General features: G+C 37.1%; 2 protein-coding genes across 3 annotated transcripts; both read right to left on the bottom strand.

Annotated features, from left to right (window-relative positions):
- Positions 1 to 3,376: 3,376 nt before the first annotated feature.
- LOC145765519 (uncharacterized) lies at positions 3,377 to 7,558 on the bottom strand. Its single transcript, XM_082577352.1, has 2 exons — positions 7,310 to 7,558; positions 3,377 to 4,872 (listed from the first exon to the last, which is right to left on the bottom strand). Exons 1-2 carry the CDS (start codon positions 7,501 to 7,503, stop codon positions 4,572 to 4,574), a joined length of 495 nt encoding a protein of 164 aa, XP_082433478.1. The 5' UTR covers positions 7,504 to 7,558; the 3' UTR covers positions 3,377 to 4,571.
- Positions 7,559 to 9,817: 2,259 nt separating this feature from the next.
- Positions 9,818 to 18,635, bottom strand: LOC145764584 (cysteine dioxygenase type 1-like). 2 transcript variants are annotated; one of them, XM_082576213.1, is made up of 5 exons: positions 18,080 to 18,635; positions 16,318 to 16,395; positions 15,181 to 15,332; positions 14,067 to 14,236; positions 9,818 to 11,107 (listed from the first exon to the last, which is right to left on the bottom strand). In XM_082576213.1, the coding sequence occupies exons 1-4, from the start codon at positions 18,238 to 18,240 to the stop codon at positions 14,067 to 14,069; spliced, it is 561 nt and encodes a 186-aa protein (XP_082432339.1). In that variant the 5' UTR covers positions 18,241 to 18,635; the 3' UTR covers positions 9,818 to 11,107. The 2 variants fall into 2 exon arrangements, with proteins under 2 accessions (XP_082432339.1, XP_082432340.1); XM_082576214.1 differs by lacking the exon at positions 9,818 to 11,107 and adding an exon at positions 13,263 to 13,294.
- Between the last annotated feature and the right edge of the window lie 3,554 nt (positions 18,636 to 22,189).

The following is a 22,189-nucleotide window of genomic DNA, read 5'->3' as shown; positions in this document are numbered from 1 at the left end:
CATACTCCAATGGTCCAAAATACACACCATATGTGTAATTTGGACCATTTTTTATTGCTTAATTATTCTGTATTTTTTTATTGTACGTGGTTTATATTTTCTACACTGGTTTGCAAGTACCGTACCTAGACTGTATCTGGGTGAAAAATAATACACATTGACCGGAAGTTGTGCTTATTTTTCTTTAAGGGGTTCAAAATACACACCTTTCCCCTATGCTAATTTCAATAAGTCCTACTAAAAAGTGATGTGTTGAAAGCATTCTTATTATGGAAAGCTATTGGAGTTAAACTCTTAGTTGCAATGATTTTTATTTTTTTATTCTACGTTTATGTTTTTAACAAAAGGTCTGAGTATAAACAAATAACTTAAATGTGAAAACATATGCTGCCTCATGTTTGGTATAGCTTCTTTTTTTTTTTATTTAATTTTGTCAAACCTCTGTAAACGCAGCAATACCAACCACCTTTTACCAGGTTGCTTACAGTAAAACCAATTTTTTTTGCAGCTTTACTGATCAAAAACTGCACTTTTTCAAACACACAAAAACCAACCTTAATCTTCAAAATCAAGTAGTCCTCGTGATCTTGCCCACCTTGGTGGGTAATATACAACTGTTCCGGACGCTCATTCGTCTTACGCGCTGAGTCAAACTGTCGTGCTTACCGTACGTCCAGGGCTGGAAAAAATGTTTAGCTTCCCGGGAATCTGTTTTTTAGCGAAAAAATTTCCCGCGGCTTACAATCACGATAATGACGTCATAATTACACCGTTTACAGTTTTCCGGCGAAAAGCCTCAAGCAAAAAATGTAGACGGCCATTTGTAGCTTCATAGTTCCAATAAAGAATCTTGGTATCGTATTCGTAAGCAGGCATGGCGCACTGTTTGTGCCTGATGTGCCCGCTTTGATCGGAATACATTGGCCAACAACAATAGCTTAATAAATTAGACGCCGCATGCTTACAAATTAGATTCACTGACTCACCGACCACCGTGTGAATGTCATGAAACAATGCGACATCACGAGCCGCTTGTTACGTACTTGACAAGTTAACAATATGCTTCATGCTCGAACGGGTTGATAGTATGTGCATTGTGCAATGTGCATGAATAGCATAACTAATTATTAAGCGATATAGGCATATAGCACAAAAAAAACGGCCAGACGGCTGAATGCACAACAAGTTTCGCTGAGTGAGAACACAAGACAGGCCTCGAAATTTGTATTTTTTTCCAGCGGTCAAGCATGTCCTACCGGACTGGCCCTTTCAGCGGACATTTAATATCTCAACCGGACATATTTTTTGCATGTAGATTTTGCACAAAATCACACTACAGTATTGTGTAGTCGTGTTTGTAGAAGAAGATTTTCTACAGCAGACAAATGTGTCTAACACCCTCCCTTCTGTGCAGAAATTCTATTTCTATCAGTATCAGCGTGAACAGGGCCGGATTTAGCTGATGGGGGGCCCGGGGCACTTTTAGATCGGGGGGCCCCCCGTGCAAAAAAATTTTTCGCTCTTACGGCGCGAAAAACCATCTCTACGTCTACAGCAGCATCAGTCCAGTACTGCACAGCATTTTGCAGAAACTTTAAAGGCCAAAAGGAAAAAAAATAACACAAAATCACATTTTTTACCACCTAGGGGGGCCCTTCAAAAGTCAGGGGGCCCGGGGCAACTGCCCCCTCTGCCCCCCCTTAAATCCGGGCCTGAGCGTGAATAAGGTCGCCACATTCGCCTTAGCACGTGCGGAACCCAGCTGAGACTTGCTTCTCTGTGACGTTTCTTTTTAACAAACGATCAATGTAACGAAATAATCCTAATTGTTAAAATTAGAATACATATCCTGCTGAAAAGTTCAGACAACTTTATTTCAAGGCAACATTGCAAGGCGTTGAAATGATGTAAAAATGGCTACCTTTGCCATCAGCTCGATAACCACGCCACTCTAATGTGATCTTTAAAACAATTGCCTGTAGCCTTCTTATTGTTTCAGCTCCGTATTTGTTCGGGTTAAACAAACAATTGTAACAATTCAAATTTAAAATATATTTTTGCTGTATTAGCTCTATTTTTGTCAGGAATTTTGCGGCGGTCATTTATGACCGACCAATGAGTCGGCTTCGGCAGACATTTGAGGTCATTCCGGAGGTCATGACCGCCGGATATTTCGAGGCCTGCAAGACGTTGGGAAAATTACTTCTGTAACCTACAAAACAGCCAGTGGGTTACACGAAGAATAACGAAAACGCATTAATTAATTTGACAACAAAATCAAAATTACGATGTTAAAACAGCTGTTTTTGTAAATCAAAGAAACCGCAAGCAAGTTTTGCCCATGCGAAATTACTACAAATACATTACCAGGACATAAAAAATGGTGACGATTTCTTGTTGTTTGGTCTATCTACCACAGCAGACACTTTGTACATTTTCGAGCGAACGTCATTAGTACTAAAATGCCATAGTTTTCCTTTGAAATGTAGGTCAAGAGCTTGTTTCACGATGCCATTACACTTGCTTATGTGAGGCCCATTCCAGTGAAAGAGCAGCTCGTTGCTAATGTCTTTATTTTTTATTTGTGGATGTTTTTGTACCTCCGCAAACATTCGAATTTTTTCAATTACACTTCCCGTGCTTTTTACGACGCTTTCGGGCGGACTACTGCAAAATATTTGCGCAATTTTGCTAAGAACTTGTTCAGCTCTGAGGTACAAGTTGGAAATCGTAAATACGCACTACGCAGTGATACGAATCAGTGTCGGAACTGCAATGTGTCAGCAAATTACGATGACGGTGAACGAAAGACGTTAGTAACGTGATTCTTCCGGTAAAAATTTCCCGCAAACCGACAAATTTCCCGGGAATGTCATTCCCGGATTCCCCATTTTTTCCAGGCCTGCCGTACGTCTAGGCATCATTTCTTGTATTTACGACTCGCTTTATTTTTTGCTTGCACCTTCGCCTGCGGAAAAGGCGCCTACCCAAAGGAAAGGCGAGACTCTTTAGTTTTCTTTCAGTTCAGTGTTATGTTGGATGCCTGCGACTTGATATTAGTTTAATAATTTGGTTTTTAATGTAAAACTCTTAATTTTAATCTTAGTCTGGTGGCAAAAACAGAAATAAATAATAAACAAGTTGGTGATGGTCTGAAGTCTGCCAGACAGGATAGGTTCACTTATTTGACAAGCTCCTTGAACTCAGCAAGCGTCTATCGACGATCTTGAGACGCTCAAACAACATCACTGCAGTAGATATGGGCGCACAACATCGATCTAATCGGAAAATCGTCACATATCGAAGGCTATGCTATATCACTATCAGCTATGATACCTGCAGAGCGAGATAGGTAGGAAAATAAACTACAGCCAACTGCTTTGCACCGTTTTATTCACAAATCGAAAGAGAACAATTTTTTTATATGAATTAATCTATCGTGTATGCAACAAACTACAGAAAGACACATGCACAGTTCACACTAAAGATGAAACGTACTGGCTGGCTTTACAGCAAACGTTCTACCAGCCGCATTATAACAACCATTAACCAGAAATGGAGAAGCAATTTTAGTTTGTATTTGTAAATAAGATGCAAACGTATGTACAGAATATGTCACATCTAACAAAATATCTACACAGAGAAACATTGTGGTATTCAAGATGGTAGCCACTTAAACATGACAATCAAGACACGATGACACCGCCAACCAATCAGAACATGTTTAAGTGGCTACCGTCCAATTGTTACCCTTCTAGCACTCAGCTAGAGAGTTGATACGTGCTTTGAACTTTACTTAATTTCCTTTCCATCAGAAATGCGTTTTTTCTCTTGTTCTACATGTAACTTCTGATTGGTTGAAACGATGTTTGGGTAACTTCTGATTGGTTCGATGTTTCGTCACTTTACAGAACTTTTTATGTTTAAGTGCCTACCATACAATATCGCTATAAGTGTTGCCCCACGGAATTGTGATTATGAATTGAAAATTCGAAATAATTTGTTTGATGCAAAATTTGTAATCTTGGTTTCTTTTTGTTTCGAATTGTAATTTTTTATTTGGAAAGAATTATATTTTGAACCAAATATTTTTATTTCAAAGAGCCCTGTTCAGTTGTGCAGTTTGTAAAATTAATAATCAAATAACGAAATAACAGTAAACACATTAGCAAAGTGCTATATGAAAGCGAGCACACATTTTTCTTTGAGCACCTAACAATTTAAATTGAGATTGCTACAACATTGCTGTTCAACATAATCAATATTTGTTGTACGGTATATAAGCAAAATAAGTTAATGCAAAATTTAGTTATTTTTACACTAGAACATTTGGTTTTTCAGAAATTTTTATCCAATGACGATGCAAGTACAAGCTGTGTCAATTACTATTGACATTATTCACTCAAAGGCTGTGTATTGTCATATGATATGAATCATCAGTGGCTGATGCAATGTAATACTTTATATCTTTCTAGTGGCACTTCAGGTAAGTACTCCTTAGATTAAATTAATAAAAGTTGATACACCAAATCAACATGAAGTTGCTGCTGTGTCACAATCAATGTCAATAGTTAGTCAGCATATGTATATGTCTTGGTTTTTTTACACAGTACCACTGGACGACCGAAGAACGAAGTACCTTCGTCTTTTGCAACTTTAGTGAGAACTTCATCAATGCACTTTTCTTCTTGGTTGTTTAATTGAACAAAGATGCTGACATCACCACACACACTCTTCATTGCGTCCTTTGTGGCTGACATGACCATTCTTTGGCGAGGAGGACCGTTGTCTGAAGCCCAAGTTATTAAAACCATCTTATTTTGCTTACGATCATCATCTCCTGCACTGAAATCGACATCCAAAAGTGCAAACCTGAAATGCATGTTGGATGCATCAGTGTCGCCCTGGACCTGGAGTGTTGTGAAATCTCACAATGGTTGCTTACAATTTTCAATGTAAATGTATAAAATAAAGTAATATATAATAAAATAATGTAGAAAATAATATATAATCAATTGCAAATAATGCACAGTGACTGGCCAAAGCTAGAAAATTTTGATGTCTAGGAGATGTGTTCAATCGAATGTGAGGTTCTTATTAGGCATCACTAGCAAGGATAAGGCATGCATGGAGAAAGTTTGGAGAAATTGAGAGCTTTGTGTTTGCTTTCAGTTTTGTGCATTTTTGTTCTTGCAGTAAGAACGGAATTTTCAGTTTTCTCACAGCATTGCTTCCATCTAACAGCACACATTATCAACTTTTATTTTGACATTTCGCTTGACCATATTAGCTTTGTATAACTGACTCCAATGCTACTCCAACTTTAAGGCCACTGTATGTCATCAAAATAAAGGCTGTGTCATGTCATCATATTACAGCCAATAAATACAGTGCTCATAAAATGAACAATGACTTTTGTATATTTTGAAGATGATAAGCAGGTTCAAAGCTATCGCCTACTTGTAATTATAAAACAAGTCAAATGTGGGTCAGATGCATCAATTTTGTACCCTGTAGTCTCCAGAACGCATTTTTGCAGTTTTGGTATTTCTTAAGGTTTCAGTCTACTTTTTTAGGCTTTAAGTTACAGTTTAGATATGTGCCCCCCCTATGTAATGCTAATTTTCAATGGAAATTGTTAACTTCTTAGCAAAAATTTTGGATTTATCACAAAATTGCCCACTTTTTTTGGATTTTTCACGTTTTTACTTCTGTAATTCCCTTGTGATTTTTCACAGGCAAATACTGCAGTGCTAAACTGACTTTTATTTAACACTGTGCAGCTTTAGCTACATTTTAATGTTGAAATGACACTGGCTTTACAATTTTGGCCTTGTATTTTTCTCAATTTTACGAATCTGCAATTTTGGCTCCACTATGTTGTAGTCTCCAGAACGACCCATGGTACTACTCTACCAATGCCTACTCTGTGCTCCTGTTTGGGTGTAAAATGATGCAAATTTATATATAAACAAACCTACAAAACAAGAAAACAGATTTACTAAAAAGTGTGATAATAGTTCACTCTTCTATGGAAGCTATTTAGCATGGCTCCAAAATTGTGTAGTCTCCAGAACAAACTTTAACAAAAAATGTATGCTTCCCTGTTTAAAATGGCAAACATTCTTCCAGTATGTGATGGACTAGTATGCTCACTTAGCAGGATTTCATAGAGAGGACTCGGAATAAATAAAAGATTAGGAATTTCTTTCTTATTGAATTTGTCTGTAGTCTCCAGAACACTGTAGTCTCCAGAACTTTTTTTTTTCTTTTTTTTTGTAAAACCAGTAAGCACTCCTTTGTACAGTTATTTTTACATGTAATGTTACTATAAAAGTTGCTCATAAGAAATGATAACTGTTGAAGCATTCTGTAACCTATTTTTGATCTTAGAGAACATAGATACAGTTAAAGTTGTTAAATTTTAATTTAGCTGTGATTGTGAGGTGCTTTTTACGCATATTTGATTGGCAATGGCTCCATATGAAAAAAGTATTGCTATTACTATTGCTAGCATATGATTTATTACTACCTTGAGGTCAAACAATACATGACTTTGGCTGAAGTATCAGAATATTTAGGTACATTATCGCACAACTGCAGTAAACCTGCTAGAAACTGATAAAATAGGTATACTCACACTGATATTTAATTTTCAGTATAAAAACATGATATTTTTTGGGGGCAGTCTTTTGATTTAGTTGGTAGAGAAGTATCTCAAGACTTTTAAATCAAAATTTTATGGCACCAAGCATTCTGAATTTTTTCTCCGTTCTGGAGACTACAGGTACAAAATTGATGCATCTGACCCATGTGCATCTTTTGACATAGAGTCATAGTCAATATCCAATACAAGACAATTTTAAGCAAAAAGTAGTTTTCAGGGTAAGGGGAGTGGGTTTGGACAAAAATTTCACAATTGTTTTACCAAGGGTCATAGAATATACCATACTGTTGTATCCTAAAAGCAGGGCTAAAATTGAATTTGAAAAAAATGCCAATTAACTCCCACACCCTCTCTAATGAAATGTTGCTAGCTCAGTTGTCACTTGCTCAACTGCCATTTGTTTGGTTCATAATTGCAGACTTGTAGGAGACTCATCTCAAATTGTAACTTGCAGGCCCAGATTGGGTCACAGACTGTAATTTTGGGTTGCAAAACAAATGAAAAGTAGGATTTTTAGGTAATGCAAACTCTAGACTATCTTTCAGTTTAACAGTTGCATAACAATTTATTTCCTGAAATAAGGCTGCTGAAAGAAAAAAGTTTAAGTCATGCTCTTAACATATACAAGTTCAAAAATCTTACATGGATTGATCATCAGTTAATCCCTCCATAAGTCTCTCAAAAGGCTCTTTTTCTGATGTATCAATAACTCCATCTAGAATCACGTTTTTAGCATTGTCATCAAACTTGAACCGAGCTCCTCTGAGCTTTTTGGTATGAACCTTTTCATATGCATGTTTAACTTCCTCATCAATTCCAACTCCAGATTTTACCATGTTTTTTTATATATATATATAATGATGTATATATGATAACAATACTTGACAAACTGTACCTGAAATAGTCAGTGTTTATTAATGAAAATATTGTATGGCAATAGACGTATATAATCAACAATTAACAAGTATATAATTGTGATGAATAATTGTGGTTTAACTAAATAGGCATAGGTAGACCCAAAAGTTTTAATTTTATGACTAAATCAAGAGCTGCAACTACTTTAAATTTTAACCGACCATAACATTTTAATGCAATTTCATTTTTGTCGAGGCAAAACTGAAGTCGAGATCATAGGCTACAGCAGAGTTAAACATAAATGTCAAATGAAATGTTGGAAAGATATACCGGTACATATGGTTTGGTTTTGAATCTTTATCCTCGGACTGACAAAGCCTTGATAATTATTCCTGGTAGTTTCACATAATGTAGAGGCTTTTGACGCAGGGCCAGTTACCGAGATTGACAGAGTGAAGTTTCTGATTGTTGAGGTGTTATTGCCAAGATTTATTCCATTGATTAGGTGCCGCTGAATGGAGAGCAGTCCTAAGAATGTGTTGTTCAAGCGCACACCCCAAGAGTCGAACCAGCGCCACTTGATGTTCAAGCTTGTTCATTCACGAAGTCACGCGCTAACCAACTGAGCTATCGGGGCAAAGAGTTATTATTATTTTAGCAATTGTCCTAAGCATTGCTTAATATAATTGCTCTATCATGAAGCAGTAAGCTTTCAGATGTGCTGCAAAACATTGGCAGCCCTCGTCACTATTTTGGGGAGGTTTCAGTATTATTTTGGCTAATTCAAGGAATTACATGCCAATGCCATCAAACTCCTGCTATATCAAATTTACTTAAATATCTAGCCTAGTCTTTAAGTAAAAGTTGCACAGTGAGTAGCCTAGTTCCACCACTAGTATGAAACGTTCTCTTATCTTAAGTAGGCTATGCTAGTTGTCACTTAAAACTAAAGAACAGTTCTGTCCTGTGTTGTTTTCAAAAATGATTCCTTGCTTTTCATTACTGACCATTTATACACTACCGGTAACCAAAATCACATGATGATGAAACCTACTAATAGCTAAGGCTACTTACAAATCAATCTAGGCTACTCAAATAAGGCAACCGGCCAAAGTAAAATAATATGAATCAGTTCCAGAAACATGATAACTTTATGGCCAAAAATGTATATGATTCTTATCTGAGAAAATCTAAACAGAGACCAAGCTAAAATCAATCGCACTGCTCTGTTCTGATTGGTTCTTTAATAATTTTCCGTTTATTGACCATGTAGGATTCGTCATATTGAAATTGCGACCACAACCAAATTTGGGAAGGCGTGTGCATTATGAAGAAAGACAAACAGTCTTTTGTTACACAATCGAGCAATGGAACAAAAACAGCGTGCTAGCACCAACCCTCACTCGAACATTAGACCAACAGTGCTTTCCACAAAAATCCATATAAGGTAAATCAAACACTTCAATCCCTCGCGCAATTCCCATTGGCCAATCACAGTCTCTAATATAGAGACTGTGGGCCAATAGCAAGAAGCTGTGGCCAGTGTTGTCATTTTTTTTAAAAAAAGAGCGTTGAAATGCGCCAAAGCAATCTAAAAGTTGTCCAATTTGCCGTCGCGACGTCGTCGGTCGAGCGCCAAAGGCGCGAGCTTTCTAGGGGGGTCTGGGGCATGCCCAACTTATAGGCTACCGTACTCTCCTGCAGCATTTTTAAACTCGTACACCTTGGTCTAAAAAATACAACAATCTTTCATTGTTTTTTCGTCATACAAGAAAGACTTGTTTACATTCAGTAACTTTCTCCACTGACTTTCAAACTTTACCAAATTTTCTGTGCTAGCAAACTCCAACGGAAGACTTGTGAAACGAGGGCGGACTTGACTTAAACATACAGAAGGAGAAAAATTAGACACCTTCTTTAGTTTATTCAAGTTGTCAGGCATTCTAGAAAGCAGTTTCCTGCACGCCCACACAAGGAATGCTTGGCACCTGCACTTCATCGCAGTGGCTGCTTCCCTTGAGATCATGCCTTGACACGTTTTCTCCTCCATCGTTTTATTAAACTCATAGCCAAAGTTAACCAATTGATTTCTTTTTTCTTCTGCAACCTATATAAGCTTACCAAACAAAGTTTAAAGCAAGGTTCAACTCTCTGGCTGAGCACTAGAATGGTCACAAATGGACTGTAGCCACTTAAAAAATGTTTTGATTGGTTGGCGGTGTCATTGCAGTCGTTGGGATTTTGTTGAATTTCTTCATGCTAAAAGTGACTTCCGTGAAGCAATCAATCAACTAATTGTTTGTATTTGCTTTTATTTTCACATTCATTAGATTAGATGAATGTTGTAGCCTAACTACTGCTTGAAAAATCATGTTTAATTTATTAAGAAACAACAAAATGAAACAATTTCTCACAAAAGAAAACAGTTTTCATGTAGCGTACGGTAGCAGTGAAATTGCTATAATCGCCCGAGATGTCACTTTCTTCCTTTAGTTTACATTATAAGAATATTTCATATCGTATCTCAATTGAAACTGGAAAAAATTAATTCAATGAGCTGAGTGAGAAACAATAAAAAAAAATGCTGTCACTATAGAATATTACGGTAAGTTACATTTTTCCAGGGTTGGAAGTAACGACTAGTTGTCACTATTCGATAGCGTTATTCGTTGCTTTCTGAATATCGAATGCTTACACCCATTCCTTTTAAAAATAAATATCGAATGCGCGTTATTCACTGCTTTTTTATGCAAGCAACGAAATCATTATTCGTTTTTCACTAAACAATATTTAGGAGAACTGCTGAATCATTTTTTTTTTTGTTCACTTACTTATTCGTCGTCAATTCAATTCAATTTATTTTTCTTTGTCGGAAAACAACAGCAATGATAAAGTTACAAATAGTGAGCGGGAACAAAACCAACAAAAGGAAAAGGTGGCAAAACTACAAAAGTTTAAAACGTGCATCATGCGATGCAAATTTAAAGGTTACGTACACGAAAGTAAATTAAGCACGGCCACCAAACCTAACAGTTTAAAGTAGATGAATTAGTTGGAAGAACCAGTTGGCTCCACATACCTAAAGCAACTGGAGGTGTGCCAGTTGGTGAAACCATGCGGGGACGACTGAACCTTACAACCAATATAAAAAAGAAAAATCAACAACACGAGCATTCAAGAATAAACAATGAACATACGGCATATTATTACATATTAAACATATTACATATTATTTACATATTAAACATATTACATATACAAAATACTATGTACAGTACATCGTTTTAAGTAAAATGGAGTGTTCGCAGCAACGACAGTGGTGTGATATTGAATAGGAATTGATAACTGATGGGTACAGGAATTTAGATTAATTAACTTATTATTTGAGCATGATATTACACTGATGATCATGAATGATGAAAAATGTAGTGAAGATGATAATTATGAAAATGGTCTAGATGGCATGCGGGTGACTTCGGTATCGGAGCGGGATGGAGTTTCTTGAAATGAATTTCCAACCAAACTTCTGGAAAGTGATAGGCCTACAGCTTCATTGTTGAAGTAGGCTACTCTTGCCAAATAAATCTACACAACAAAGTAACAGAGAGTTATAAGGTTCTGTGAACAAGTATATTATACGTAGTTCGGCTAATTAAAGGCGTATTGCATTGGTAACATATTAGCATCTAATAGCAGCCTATTGAAACTGAACAGTTTAAGGTGGTGATGGCAGATGTTACGGGATGTACGACATTGACAGTTGTAATAAGCTCAGATACTAGGTGTCAAACAGTAGGCTAGTACTTGAAAGATTAAATGTACAAAAGTGGTATCTGTTACACAATGGACGTATGCTAATCGGTTTGAGTTTTTGTTTGCAGATGGGTTTTCAGCTTGCTGCTGAATAATGAAAAGGTTTCGATTTCAGTAATGTGTTTAGGGAGATCGTTCCAGACTTTAACTCCACTAAATTGGATGGATTGTTGGGTTAACTTTTTCGAGTAATAGGGGAGAAAAAATCGATTGCTACTTCTAGTTGATATGTGATGCAAGTTGCTATTAAGTTGAAATAGTGAGTTAAAGTTTTTAGGCAGTTGATTATGTTTTAGTTTAAACATGAATTTGAACATTAAAAACGAATTTACTTTTCGGATTACTATCCGATCCAACTAGTTTTCGGATTAGGCTACTATCCGACCTAGCCCCCTTCCGGATTTCGAACTTTAAAGGATTAAGGAAAATTTTGCGGCAACACAGTTCAGAAAAACCATGCCAGTGAGAGTCGTTAACAGTGTTGCCTACCTTGCGGTTTTCGCGCAAGCTTGGGCTTGTTTTTTTTCGAGCTTTCGTTTTTTTTTTTTTTTTTTTAAGTATCGATAGCGGAAAGTCATTGCTTTTTTGGGCATTATCGAATAGTGAAATAGTCATTGCTTTTTGACTAACGACTTCCAACCCTGCATTTTTCTCAGTTTTTAAGGATCGAAATGAAATTACCATTTAAAATTTAAATCCTCTATTGGTTCGCACAGGGATACCTAGACATCCCTAGGTTCGCAACACAAGTGTTCTATTTGTGCTGTCTAAATTGATTGAATAAAGTTGGCTATGATGTTTCAGCGGGCGAAGGGAGAAAGTTTGCAAAAAAATCAGTTTTTTTGTGTTTATGGTAGGAACATGACTAAGCGGTAATCGGTATGGATCCGCTACTTCCTACAATGCAGCGAACAGCATAGGCTACAAAAAAAATAAAATATACGTATAACGCATAACATAAAAATGTGCAAAATAAACAAAAAACAACAACAACTCATGTACAGTCAGGACCGTTCAGTGGAAGATATGAGCCCGGCACCATTGAGATCATCGTTCGTTAAATCAAAACACTTCTAAAAAAAACATATTCAAAAAATTTCTTCAAGTTTCCGGGGCTCTTGGTAGGGACAGTACATTACGGGACGCGCAACTCCGTTGTTCCGCCAACATTAGAAGGGTCAGTTGCCAATTTGACTTTTTTTCACGCATTGCTGCTGGCTTGCTTTTAACTAAAAACCTTAAATTATTTTTAAAACCAACTTTACTCTTCTTATATAACCCATAAAAAGTACATTATTCTACAAATCAGAAAAAACGTAGCCCTTCTAGTGTTGCGGAAAAGCCAAAAGCGGATGTAGTTTCGCATCCCTATGATCTACAATCCCTACCTCTTGGTAAGGTTTCGAGCACTTAAAATAATCCCAAGTCCAAACGTAGGCTAAACCCTTATTTTATCACCCATACACTGGTCCAAAAAAGATAAAAGCAACAAATTGCAAGTACTAAAATACCTGCTTGAAATCGAAATAAGTAAATTGGAGAAACTTGGCATGATGCCAATAGCACCTTTCTCCGTATCACGGTAACCTTGTTCAGATATTTTTTTAGCACCACTATGAAATGTTTCACACGTTTGGTAATATGAGGTCATCAAAGAAATTACAAATAAGTGAATTTACTGAAATCGTTTTTTACTTGTAGATTAATGGTTTAAAATCACGGTCTATTTACAATTTCCGCTAAAGAAAGAACCGATATAAGCGGCATAAGCCTATCATTTACGTATCATAAAACATATCATCTGACCATATTCGTACATGAATGGCGAACATCATTATCATGTACAAACACAAAGTTATCATGGAAATTTGTAACTAGCACAACATAATTTTTACAGCACACTACCACAAAGTGGAAAGGCGCATGTCTGGCTTTGTCTTGACGTCGCTTCGTCTATTCCTAAAACATAGACCCAAACGTAAGCGCATGCTGTGAAGATCGTAAATTATAACTGCCAACTGGATGGTGGAAATCCTAGCTACGCGACTGGTAGAACTAAGCAATTTCAGGTTAATTATATTACTTTTTATTTTGTATTATGTTTGCTACTTTTCTGCAGTTGCAACATTGCTTAGTGTTTACCCATAACCATATTTCAAGAGTCATTTGTCTTTTTTGCCTCTCCAACAGGAGTCGCCAAACTCTGTCCCTTGGGCTGGATGCGGTGTTTTTGGATTTCCAAATACCATTTCGAGTCTTTAGTTTTCTTATAAAACTTTTTGAAAATAGTTTACATAAAAGATTATTTAAAATTTATTTTTAAATGTATGTGACTTTGACAGTTCGTGCTAAAATAATGCGTTCCTTTTCTGTACACTTTCTCTAATCAGCTGCAATAATCAAACGTGTCAATTGTTGCACACACCTGTAGGCTGTAAGCCTATTTCACACTCAGTCTGTTGGATAATTATACAAATCAGAAATCACATGAATTCACTATAGAGTTCAGCAATTTCGGCTGCATAGCCGTGTGGTGGGAGCGCTGGAACGGCAATTGAAAGGGCTCCGGTTCGACACTGCTCAAGAGCATGCAGCTATGTCTTTGACAGGACACTTAAAGACATGCCTGAATGTGGACATGAAGATTGGCTTCCTTGCCTTCCCGTCCACTTAATCTAAATCTTCAACCACCTGGTGTAAGCCTGGATATGACAAAAAAAAGAAGACTTACTTATTTGGTAACTTTTTCTCCAAACTTCGTGTAGAAGGTAACCTTACACTTCACTTTGTTACCACTCGTTTCATCAAAGCGCTGGCAAGTCTGGAATGGGGGAGAGTACAAATGCAGACTCACTGCTTTCCTTGTAGTCTCGTTTGCGACGCGATGAAGACCAAGGGAATCTGGAATGGCGAATTTGTTCAATGTCGAAAAATGTTTTGTGATGATCAAATCATTGAGAAAATGCTGAATGATTGAGAAAATTTGAGAACAATTTCATAAAGAATCGGGTGAAAGTGTTTTTATAATTTATTTCCTAATCCAAGAATCTTGATAAATTTTCCTTTCGAAATCAAACGATCATTTCTGGGGTTTAATCAAAAAGCATTCAAATTTTTACCTATTTTGTAAAAGAAAAATATATCCCTCCTACCCATGAGAGTGAAATCGCCTATCCAAAAGGGTTCAAAAATAAACAAATGGTATGAAATGAAATGGTATGTATGAAACCAAATAAGAAGTGAAACTTTTTGTTTGCGGTTGGCTATTCTACAACAATGACCATTCTTCTTTAAGGTAGCCTTACCCAAACATTAACGTGATTGGGTAAAAGAATGCATCTGCTTTTTCTTTGCAAACTTTGCTTTTGCTGTGTTTTTTGTGCAATGGTTGATTATGGTGAAGTAAATCAACACTAACTTTTTTGAATTACTGAATTATCTAAGGTTGCAACTGACTACTAACCGTGATGTCGTTTCACGGACTCCCTGTTAACAGAAGGGTGTTCACTTCATTTTGTTATATATTTACTTCGTTCGTGGAAGCAGCCAACTCGAAATGATTGCTATTGTATTTTTCTGATCCCTGTCTGTTGTGAAATTTGTTTTCATTTATGCTGCTAATTTTATCGGATAGATTGCACTTATATTTTCTACTTGAGAGATGAAATAAAATAAAAAAACTCTCAACGGTAGTTTTCATCTCCCTATCACGAGCTCTTCCATTGCAACATAGGACGACAGCTAACGGTTGAGTAAAATGTTTCATTAATTCCATAATTTTGGTTAATTTATAAAATTAATGAATAATTTGGAAAACGTGCATTAATTGGTCAAACTCATCTTACCATTAATATATCGAACATTGTTGACTTCTGCTCGAGTGGAACTTGTAGGCTTCATTGGCGCACCCTCAGTCGGCCATGAGTACAACGTTTCAGTCAAGCAACCCTCCAACATCTTCATGAAGCAATGAGAATTGGAATGATCATGAATTGGGCTAAACAAGTCAAAAATCAATAACGAAAAAGCACAAAAATGGTAAAGTTTTTTATTTTTTTTATTTAACAAAACGAAATTCAACTTAGACAAGGAAAACAATCTCTTTGTTTGAGATTGTTTGAAAAGAAAGTGTTTCGACTTGCGTTGTTTCAAATATAAATTAGTTTTGTTGCATTATAAATTGGAAACATAAATGTTCAACTTTATTTTGTTTTCTTTCATCTTAAAGATTGTTTTTATAAAGATCAACTTAATTTGATTAAAAAGTTGTTTTTGAACAGCTCTACTGCTGGCTATTCTGTCGTAAAAACTGACCAATAGCCTACTCACGGTGCTTTTGTTGGGTCGGATTAGTGGAAACTTGCTTATTAGGCCTATCGTGTTGTGTTGAAATCACCCCCCCCCCCCCACCTTCAACCTTAAAATTACTTGCTGGAATCGCCCCCAGCATGCAGCAACGTTAGAAGCAATGTTCTGGATGTCAGTCCAAATGACATTCTGTAAATTGAGGCTGAAAAAGCTGCAGTATTATCTTTTCTTTATGTAGCCTATTGACCTAAAGCTAAATCGCACAATTTAATCTGAATACCTTAAGGATAGACCAATCAAGGCAAAGTTTAACTCCAACTGTAATATAGTGTTATGAAGACTATTTCTTAAGACACGATAATGATACTGTGTGCGTTGTAGATTGCAAATATGCGTTACAAATATGCGTTACTTTCAGCTTTTTACGAAGCAGCAGACAGTGTCAGCGCAGCAGTGTAACTTAGTACATTATCACTCTGAATGTAGGCTATGCTGTCAGTTTCGAGTGTCAAGCAGAAACAAAATTTAGTGCCACTTTTGATATGACCCGACCAGTTATAGAACCAATACGCTCACTGTTTCAGAAATAGATACTTTAAAGTTTAACCACTAAATAACCTTTTCATAAAACAACAAACATTACATTTGATAACTTTTGATTTTGTTAAACTAACCTCCCCTGGCCTTCACCCCAACAAAGCAAGATAAGGTCAAACTTTCCATTCCCCTCATCTATTAAGTGACGTGTGTAGCTGGAAAAGAAGTAGCAAACATTAATTAGCCTGACTTTGGTTATAGCTGAAACGAAATGTTAAGAATAGACGTTTGATGCAAAGCATTTGTGATGAAGAACATTGTTTAAAATATAGACCTGACGAAGCTACATAGACTCGTTTATGCTTTTTTTCATCCTGAAGAGGAAAATGAGCCAGTTGTTTTATAACTGGTTTCATTGTAGTTGGCGTAGCCTGATGTTATTTGACCAAATTACTGCGCTGTCAATTGTCTGTTTATGAAAAAAATACTGCTCTCTCAAGGTTATAGACACTGAAATGAACTTATTAAAGCTACTACCGTATAAAGAAGTTTATTGTAAATCTTAAAAAATAAGAAAATGAAGATCTAAACATGTTCCGTAGAGCAGTGATTCTCAACCTTTTTTGGCCCATGGACCATATTAAAAAAAAAAATCCGCTGGACCACTTTGTTATGTTGACGCCTCATGAACGCCACTGGTCGAAACTGTATTGCACATAGGTCAGAAAACTCAAACGCGTGTTCAATCTTAGTCTTTAATAAAATAATACCTAATTAACTAATTAAGCAAACCCTCTTAATTTGCACACTCAATCTTAACTACTTAAACACACATAATTTTAATTTCAAATTTTATTCTAACAAAACACCATGCACATATTGTTTCAATAAAATGGTAATGTCTCAGTTGTCAGTTTTGCTTTTCAGCAACAGGAGCTTCTGACATTTTGTTAATTTGAAAGCACTGCAGAATACAGTAGGCTAATTAATTTAGCGTTTGAAAAAATATAACATGTGACATGCATAAAATAATCTAATTAACATTCAGTGAAACAGCGAATAGCTCTACTCTCCCTAAAGAAACTTTGTACCATGAAGAAGCGCAATCTTCGTGCACCGACAACACCACAACAATTACAACAACATTATGATTTATTGATTAAACCTGCCAGCTCTTCACTTAAGCCTTGAACAGTTCAATAGCCTACTCGTCAACTAGTAAAATAAGTTCAAAAACTGCTGAGCTTATGTTGATCTAGCACTTCCAGAAAAATCGAACAAAAATCACGAAGTAAACGTGATTATTACATCACGCTGACATCCAATCATACATGCTGCTACATAATTTTTTTATACCTGTATGCAGTCCTTACATAATTTACTGTAGTAGATGATACAATTTTGAAGAACGTTTTATAAAGGATTTATAGAATTCTCTGTGGACCAACAGAAATTCTTGATGGACCACCAGTGGTCCACCTGGACCACGTTGAGAATCAATGCTGTAGAGCAATCCAGCCCGCTGCCCGTATTATATCGAGATGTATTTATAAATAGAGCTGTGCAGTCCGGTGAAAAATATACGACTTCGACTCCTTGGTTTATAACTGACCGACGTCGACTCCGAACACTCCAAAACCCTTCTGACTCCTACTCCACAACACTATTTATAAACAACAATAATGTAGATTTTGTGATTATCTAGGGAAGGAAGGGCAAAAGAGGCATCTGTCACTTCAGACAGTATTAGGAGGAGCTAAATTGATTGATGTAAAGTTTAAAATTCTTGGTAAATTATGGCTCACATGTCTCGCCCGGGCGAGCTAAAGTGTGATTGTTCTGGTAACCCTAGCTAACTCACTGTGTAGATCACACAGACCCAAGAGCTCATAGGTCTACCTGCATTCATCGAAAATAGCTTGGTCTTTCCAATCTGTTGTCACAGACGTATATGAAGACATATATTCTTTCACTTTTTCAACATCAACGCGGTCATCCTTGAATATGTGGTGGAGACCTAGAATCAGTTCTTTCAAGCTTTCCGGTTTGTCCAAATCCATCGGAAGGCACCCAAGAAGACGAAAATGTTCTGTGCTGGTACGGTCAATTGGAATTTTTCGCTAAATAATGGGCTAAAGTCAGTGTGTCTTATTTACGTGCTTTGTGATAAACTTAAAACAGTCTTGTTATGAGGGTTTAAAAAGTGGTTGCTTTTTATGTATTTTCTTGTGTATACAAAGCAACTTAAAGGCATTTTTTTAAGTTTATTAAAAATAACACAGCAAGGATGCAATAGACCACAGTGGTTCTCAACCGGGGGTCCGCGGACACCAAGGGGTCCGCGAAGCGATTTCAGGGGGTCCGTGAAAGTTTCCTAGTTTGCAGTATGATTAATAAATTACGAAATTTAAAAATTGGTTGGTTGCGCTTTATTTGTGTATTACCGTGATTTTCAAACTGTACTTCTCAACAAACTTGTTCGATGTCCGTTTGAAAGTTAAAAGGTTTGCACAAAGGTTTGGTTTCTTAACGAAAAAAATATTATATAGATAAATTAATTTTTTAATAAGACTTTGTTCAATTTAATTCTTTTGAGACAGTAGTCTATTGATCAATGCTTAACTTAGAAATGCAAACGTTGGTCAGCAGTCTGTCACCACTCACAGTTTTGCAATGACAAAGATTATAACGAATTAATATTGATTAGAAATGAAAAAAAGGGAGAAATTGTTTGTAACGGTCGCAAAATTCTATTGATTTTTGATAAAATTTATTGAAAAACATCAAATCAACGTACAGATTACTGATTTTTGATGCTTTGTGCCAACATAGCCTATAGCTCATAACATAACTTCGTCAATGTCATCAATCGTCATAAGTGCGTTGCGAGTTCAGGAAATTTTTCTAAGTGTCGCTTCGAAACTTATGAAACATTTGATTCCATTATAGAAGCGATATACCAAAATTTCAGATAAAAATGTTTTTAGGGTCCGCGACCGCTTCGAAGGTACCAAAGGGGTCCGCCAAAGCAAAAAGGTTGAGAACCACTGCAATGTAACCAGTAAGAACGCTCCAAGAACGTAAGGCCGCAAAAAATAGTAGTAAGAACAAAGAGATAAAAAAACACTGTAAAAAAAAAAGTAAACGACTTTGATCTGGAGAGCAGAATCATGCAACCGCCTCTCACAAAGCGGGGAAAAAACGAAATCCTTGAACAACTGACTGCCGTAAATAGGCTACCAAGGGTGCTATTGCGATGATTATAACTTATAAGTAAATAGGCAATGCGATTGTTATGTAACAATACTGGTTTCTCAAACGTAATAAAATGGCGCGACAATAGGCGAGCGCTTAAAAGTTATAATATGAAGTTAGATAGGCGTTTTCAGAATTTTTAAGCAACTTTAAAGTGATTTTTAAATGCAAATTATGTGAAAGTTCAAAAATGCATCGCGGGCCGCACTAATACGTCCTCACGTTTGAGACCCTTCGTCTAGTAGTTAGACTAAAATTTCCATTTGGCCTCGATTTTTTTTATTTGGAAGGCAGGTGTCAGCTTTGAGTCTTCCATCGTTTCATCGGGAAATTGTTATTATTTTGCAAAAAGCTTCTGAAGCTCCTCAAATGCACTGAAACTTCCACCTGTTGTTCATCTCTGTCTCTGCCACACTGTCGATACCTCGACAACATCTCGTATTTATAGGAAAACACGTTTAGCGGTATGTAGCCTACAGTAGCCTATGCAAAGACTTTGTTACCTCCAGCATTGTTGTTGTGGTATTTCCAAAAAAAAAAAAATCCAAGCAGAAAATACCCATTCTACACACCCCTAAATACGGTTGCTTGTATTTTTGAAAATTTGAAAAAAAATGGAAAAAAAAATTTTCTTTCATCGTTTTAATTAACCTTATCCAATGGCGAAATCTGTTTACTAAATTTTTAAAAACATATTGATTACACTACTATGAAAGAGAATACTACAAGACAATTGAGAAAAAGTTTCGACGACTCATTTGTTTATAAAGGTTTTATTATCTCTTTTTTTAAAGAGCAGTGACGAAATGTAGTTGCACTATTGTTGGGAGACGCCAACGCAAAAAAAGACTGGCAATACAACATAACTTCAGCAAAACAAGAAAAATTTCGTTGTGATCATCGCCATGGTTGTGATGCAATGTCGCAATTACAGTGTTATAGTATGGGAGCCAAACGCCATTTTTCCCCTTAACCTTGCATTGCGGTATTAAGTTTTTTTTACTGTTGATTTTGGTAGCCAAGGGTCTCTATTTTCAGAAACTGCTTGATGACATGTTGTCACCTTTGGGCAATTTGAGAAATTCAAGATGGCGTCCAAGATGGCCGCCATTACCTATAAATGACCATAACTTTCTATCCATTCACCTTAGGAAGGTGATTTTTGTCTGTATAGCCTACCTAGGTTGTAGGGGTTCAGCTATCCATTAGAACTAAGTATTATGTTAATATTGTATTACATACATAATGTTAATTTCCAAGATGGCGTCCAAGATGGCCGCCATTACCTATAAATGACCATAACTTCCTATCGATTCACCTTAGGAAGGTGATTTTTGTCTCTATACCTAGGTTGTAGCCTAGGGAGAAAGCTATCCATTAGAATTAAATATCCTCTTAATATCGTATCACATGAATAATGGTAATTTCCAAGATGGCGTTCAAAATGGCCGCCATTACCTATAAATGACCATAACTCCTTACCTATTCACCTTAGAAAGGTGATTTTTGTCTCTATACCTAGGTTGTAGGGGTCAAGCTATCCATTAAAACTAAGTACTATCTTAATATCGTATTACACACATAATGGTAATTTCCAAGATGGCCGCCATTACCTATAAATGACCATAACTATCCGTAAATCCCATAAATATCATATTGTAGTAGAACTGAACCGTTGAAAGGATAGACCCTCGGTATTGTCAGTATTCAAAACTTTATCAAGCATAGCAAAACCTATGGGGACAGGTATCATGAACTTCTTGAAGAAAAAGTTGAAGGCTGAATGCACAATGAAAATCCTGAAGGCTGAATGCACACTGCACAGTTAAACGTCACAGAAACTGCGCTTCAACATACACTTCAAGCCTGCAGGTTCAAAGGCACAAAAGGAAGAATCCAGAATACTCGTCTTACATTCCGCCTAAGACCAGGAGACGGTCATCACTATCAGGGTTTATCTTCAAAGTACATTGTTTGTTTTGTGGTGAAACATGTGTGCTTGAAAAATATCCGAAACACCCAAAACGTTGGCGACCAGCATATTCATGTCGGAAATAGGCAGTGCAGGTGGCAAGAAGTCGCTCAAGCAAACTATACGTCGTCGTCGTGTGAGCCTCTGGGGCCGAGGGTCTATCCTTTACCATCCCAGATTCACGATTTTCCCGGACTACACTGGAAGACTACTAGAGAGCAGCCAGTCTTTGGTTTCATCATCCATGACACGCAGACCTTCCACTCCGTTAGGTGGCTTGAAGATGGTACAGTCATTGATGATGTGGTATGCGGTTTGTTCTTCGGCACCACATTTACAGGAGGAAAAAGAGGCCATTCCCCATTGGTGCATGGTTGAGCGGAATAGCCCGACGCCCGTACGGAGACGATAGAGGCGCAGCCATGCCGCCTTGGTAGTGTCAGGCCGATCGGGCGCGTGTCAGCGTCGGGAATGAACGGATAGAGTCTGGTGGTGCCCGACCTCCACTCAAAATTCCATCCATGGTCCGCCCAAGCAGCCGAAAAGATGTCCCGTTCATCAGCTTCGTTGATCAGAAGTTGAGCGGCTGGCACAAATGGGTGTCTTGATTTCAGTCGACTGGGGTGCTCGTTTGGGAGAGCAGAGATCTTGTGGTGGAGAAGGTGGTCAGGCTCCAGTGCCCGTCGGCTGAGGGACAGAGTGGCTTTTTTGCGACGAAGCTCAGCGGGTTGGATGACTGCGAGAATGGGGAGATTGTCCAATGGTGTGGGACGCAGGCATCC

The sequence above is a fragment of the Aplidium turbinatum genome, chromosome 2 (genome assembly GCF_918807975.1).
Source record: "Aplidium turbinatum chromosome 2, kaAplTurb1.1, whole genome shotgun sequence".
Taxonomy (NCBI): domain Eukaryota; kingdom Metazoa; phylum Chordata; class Ascidiacea; order Aplousobranchia; family Polyclinidae; genus Aplidium; species Aplidium turbinatum.
The sequence above is the reverse complement of the archived record's forward strand: the minus strand, read 5'-3'. Positions and strand labels throughout refer to the sequence as shown.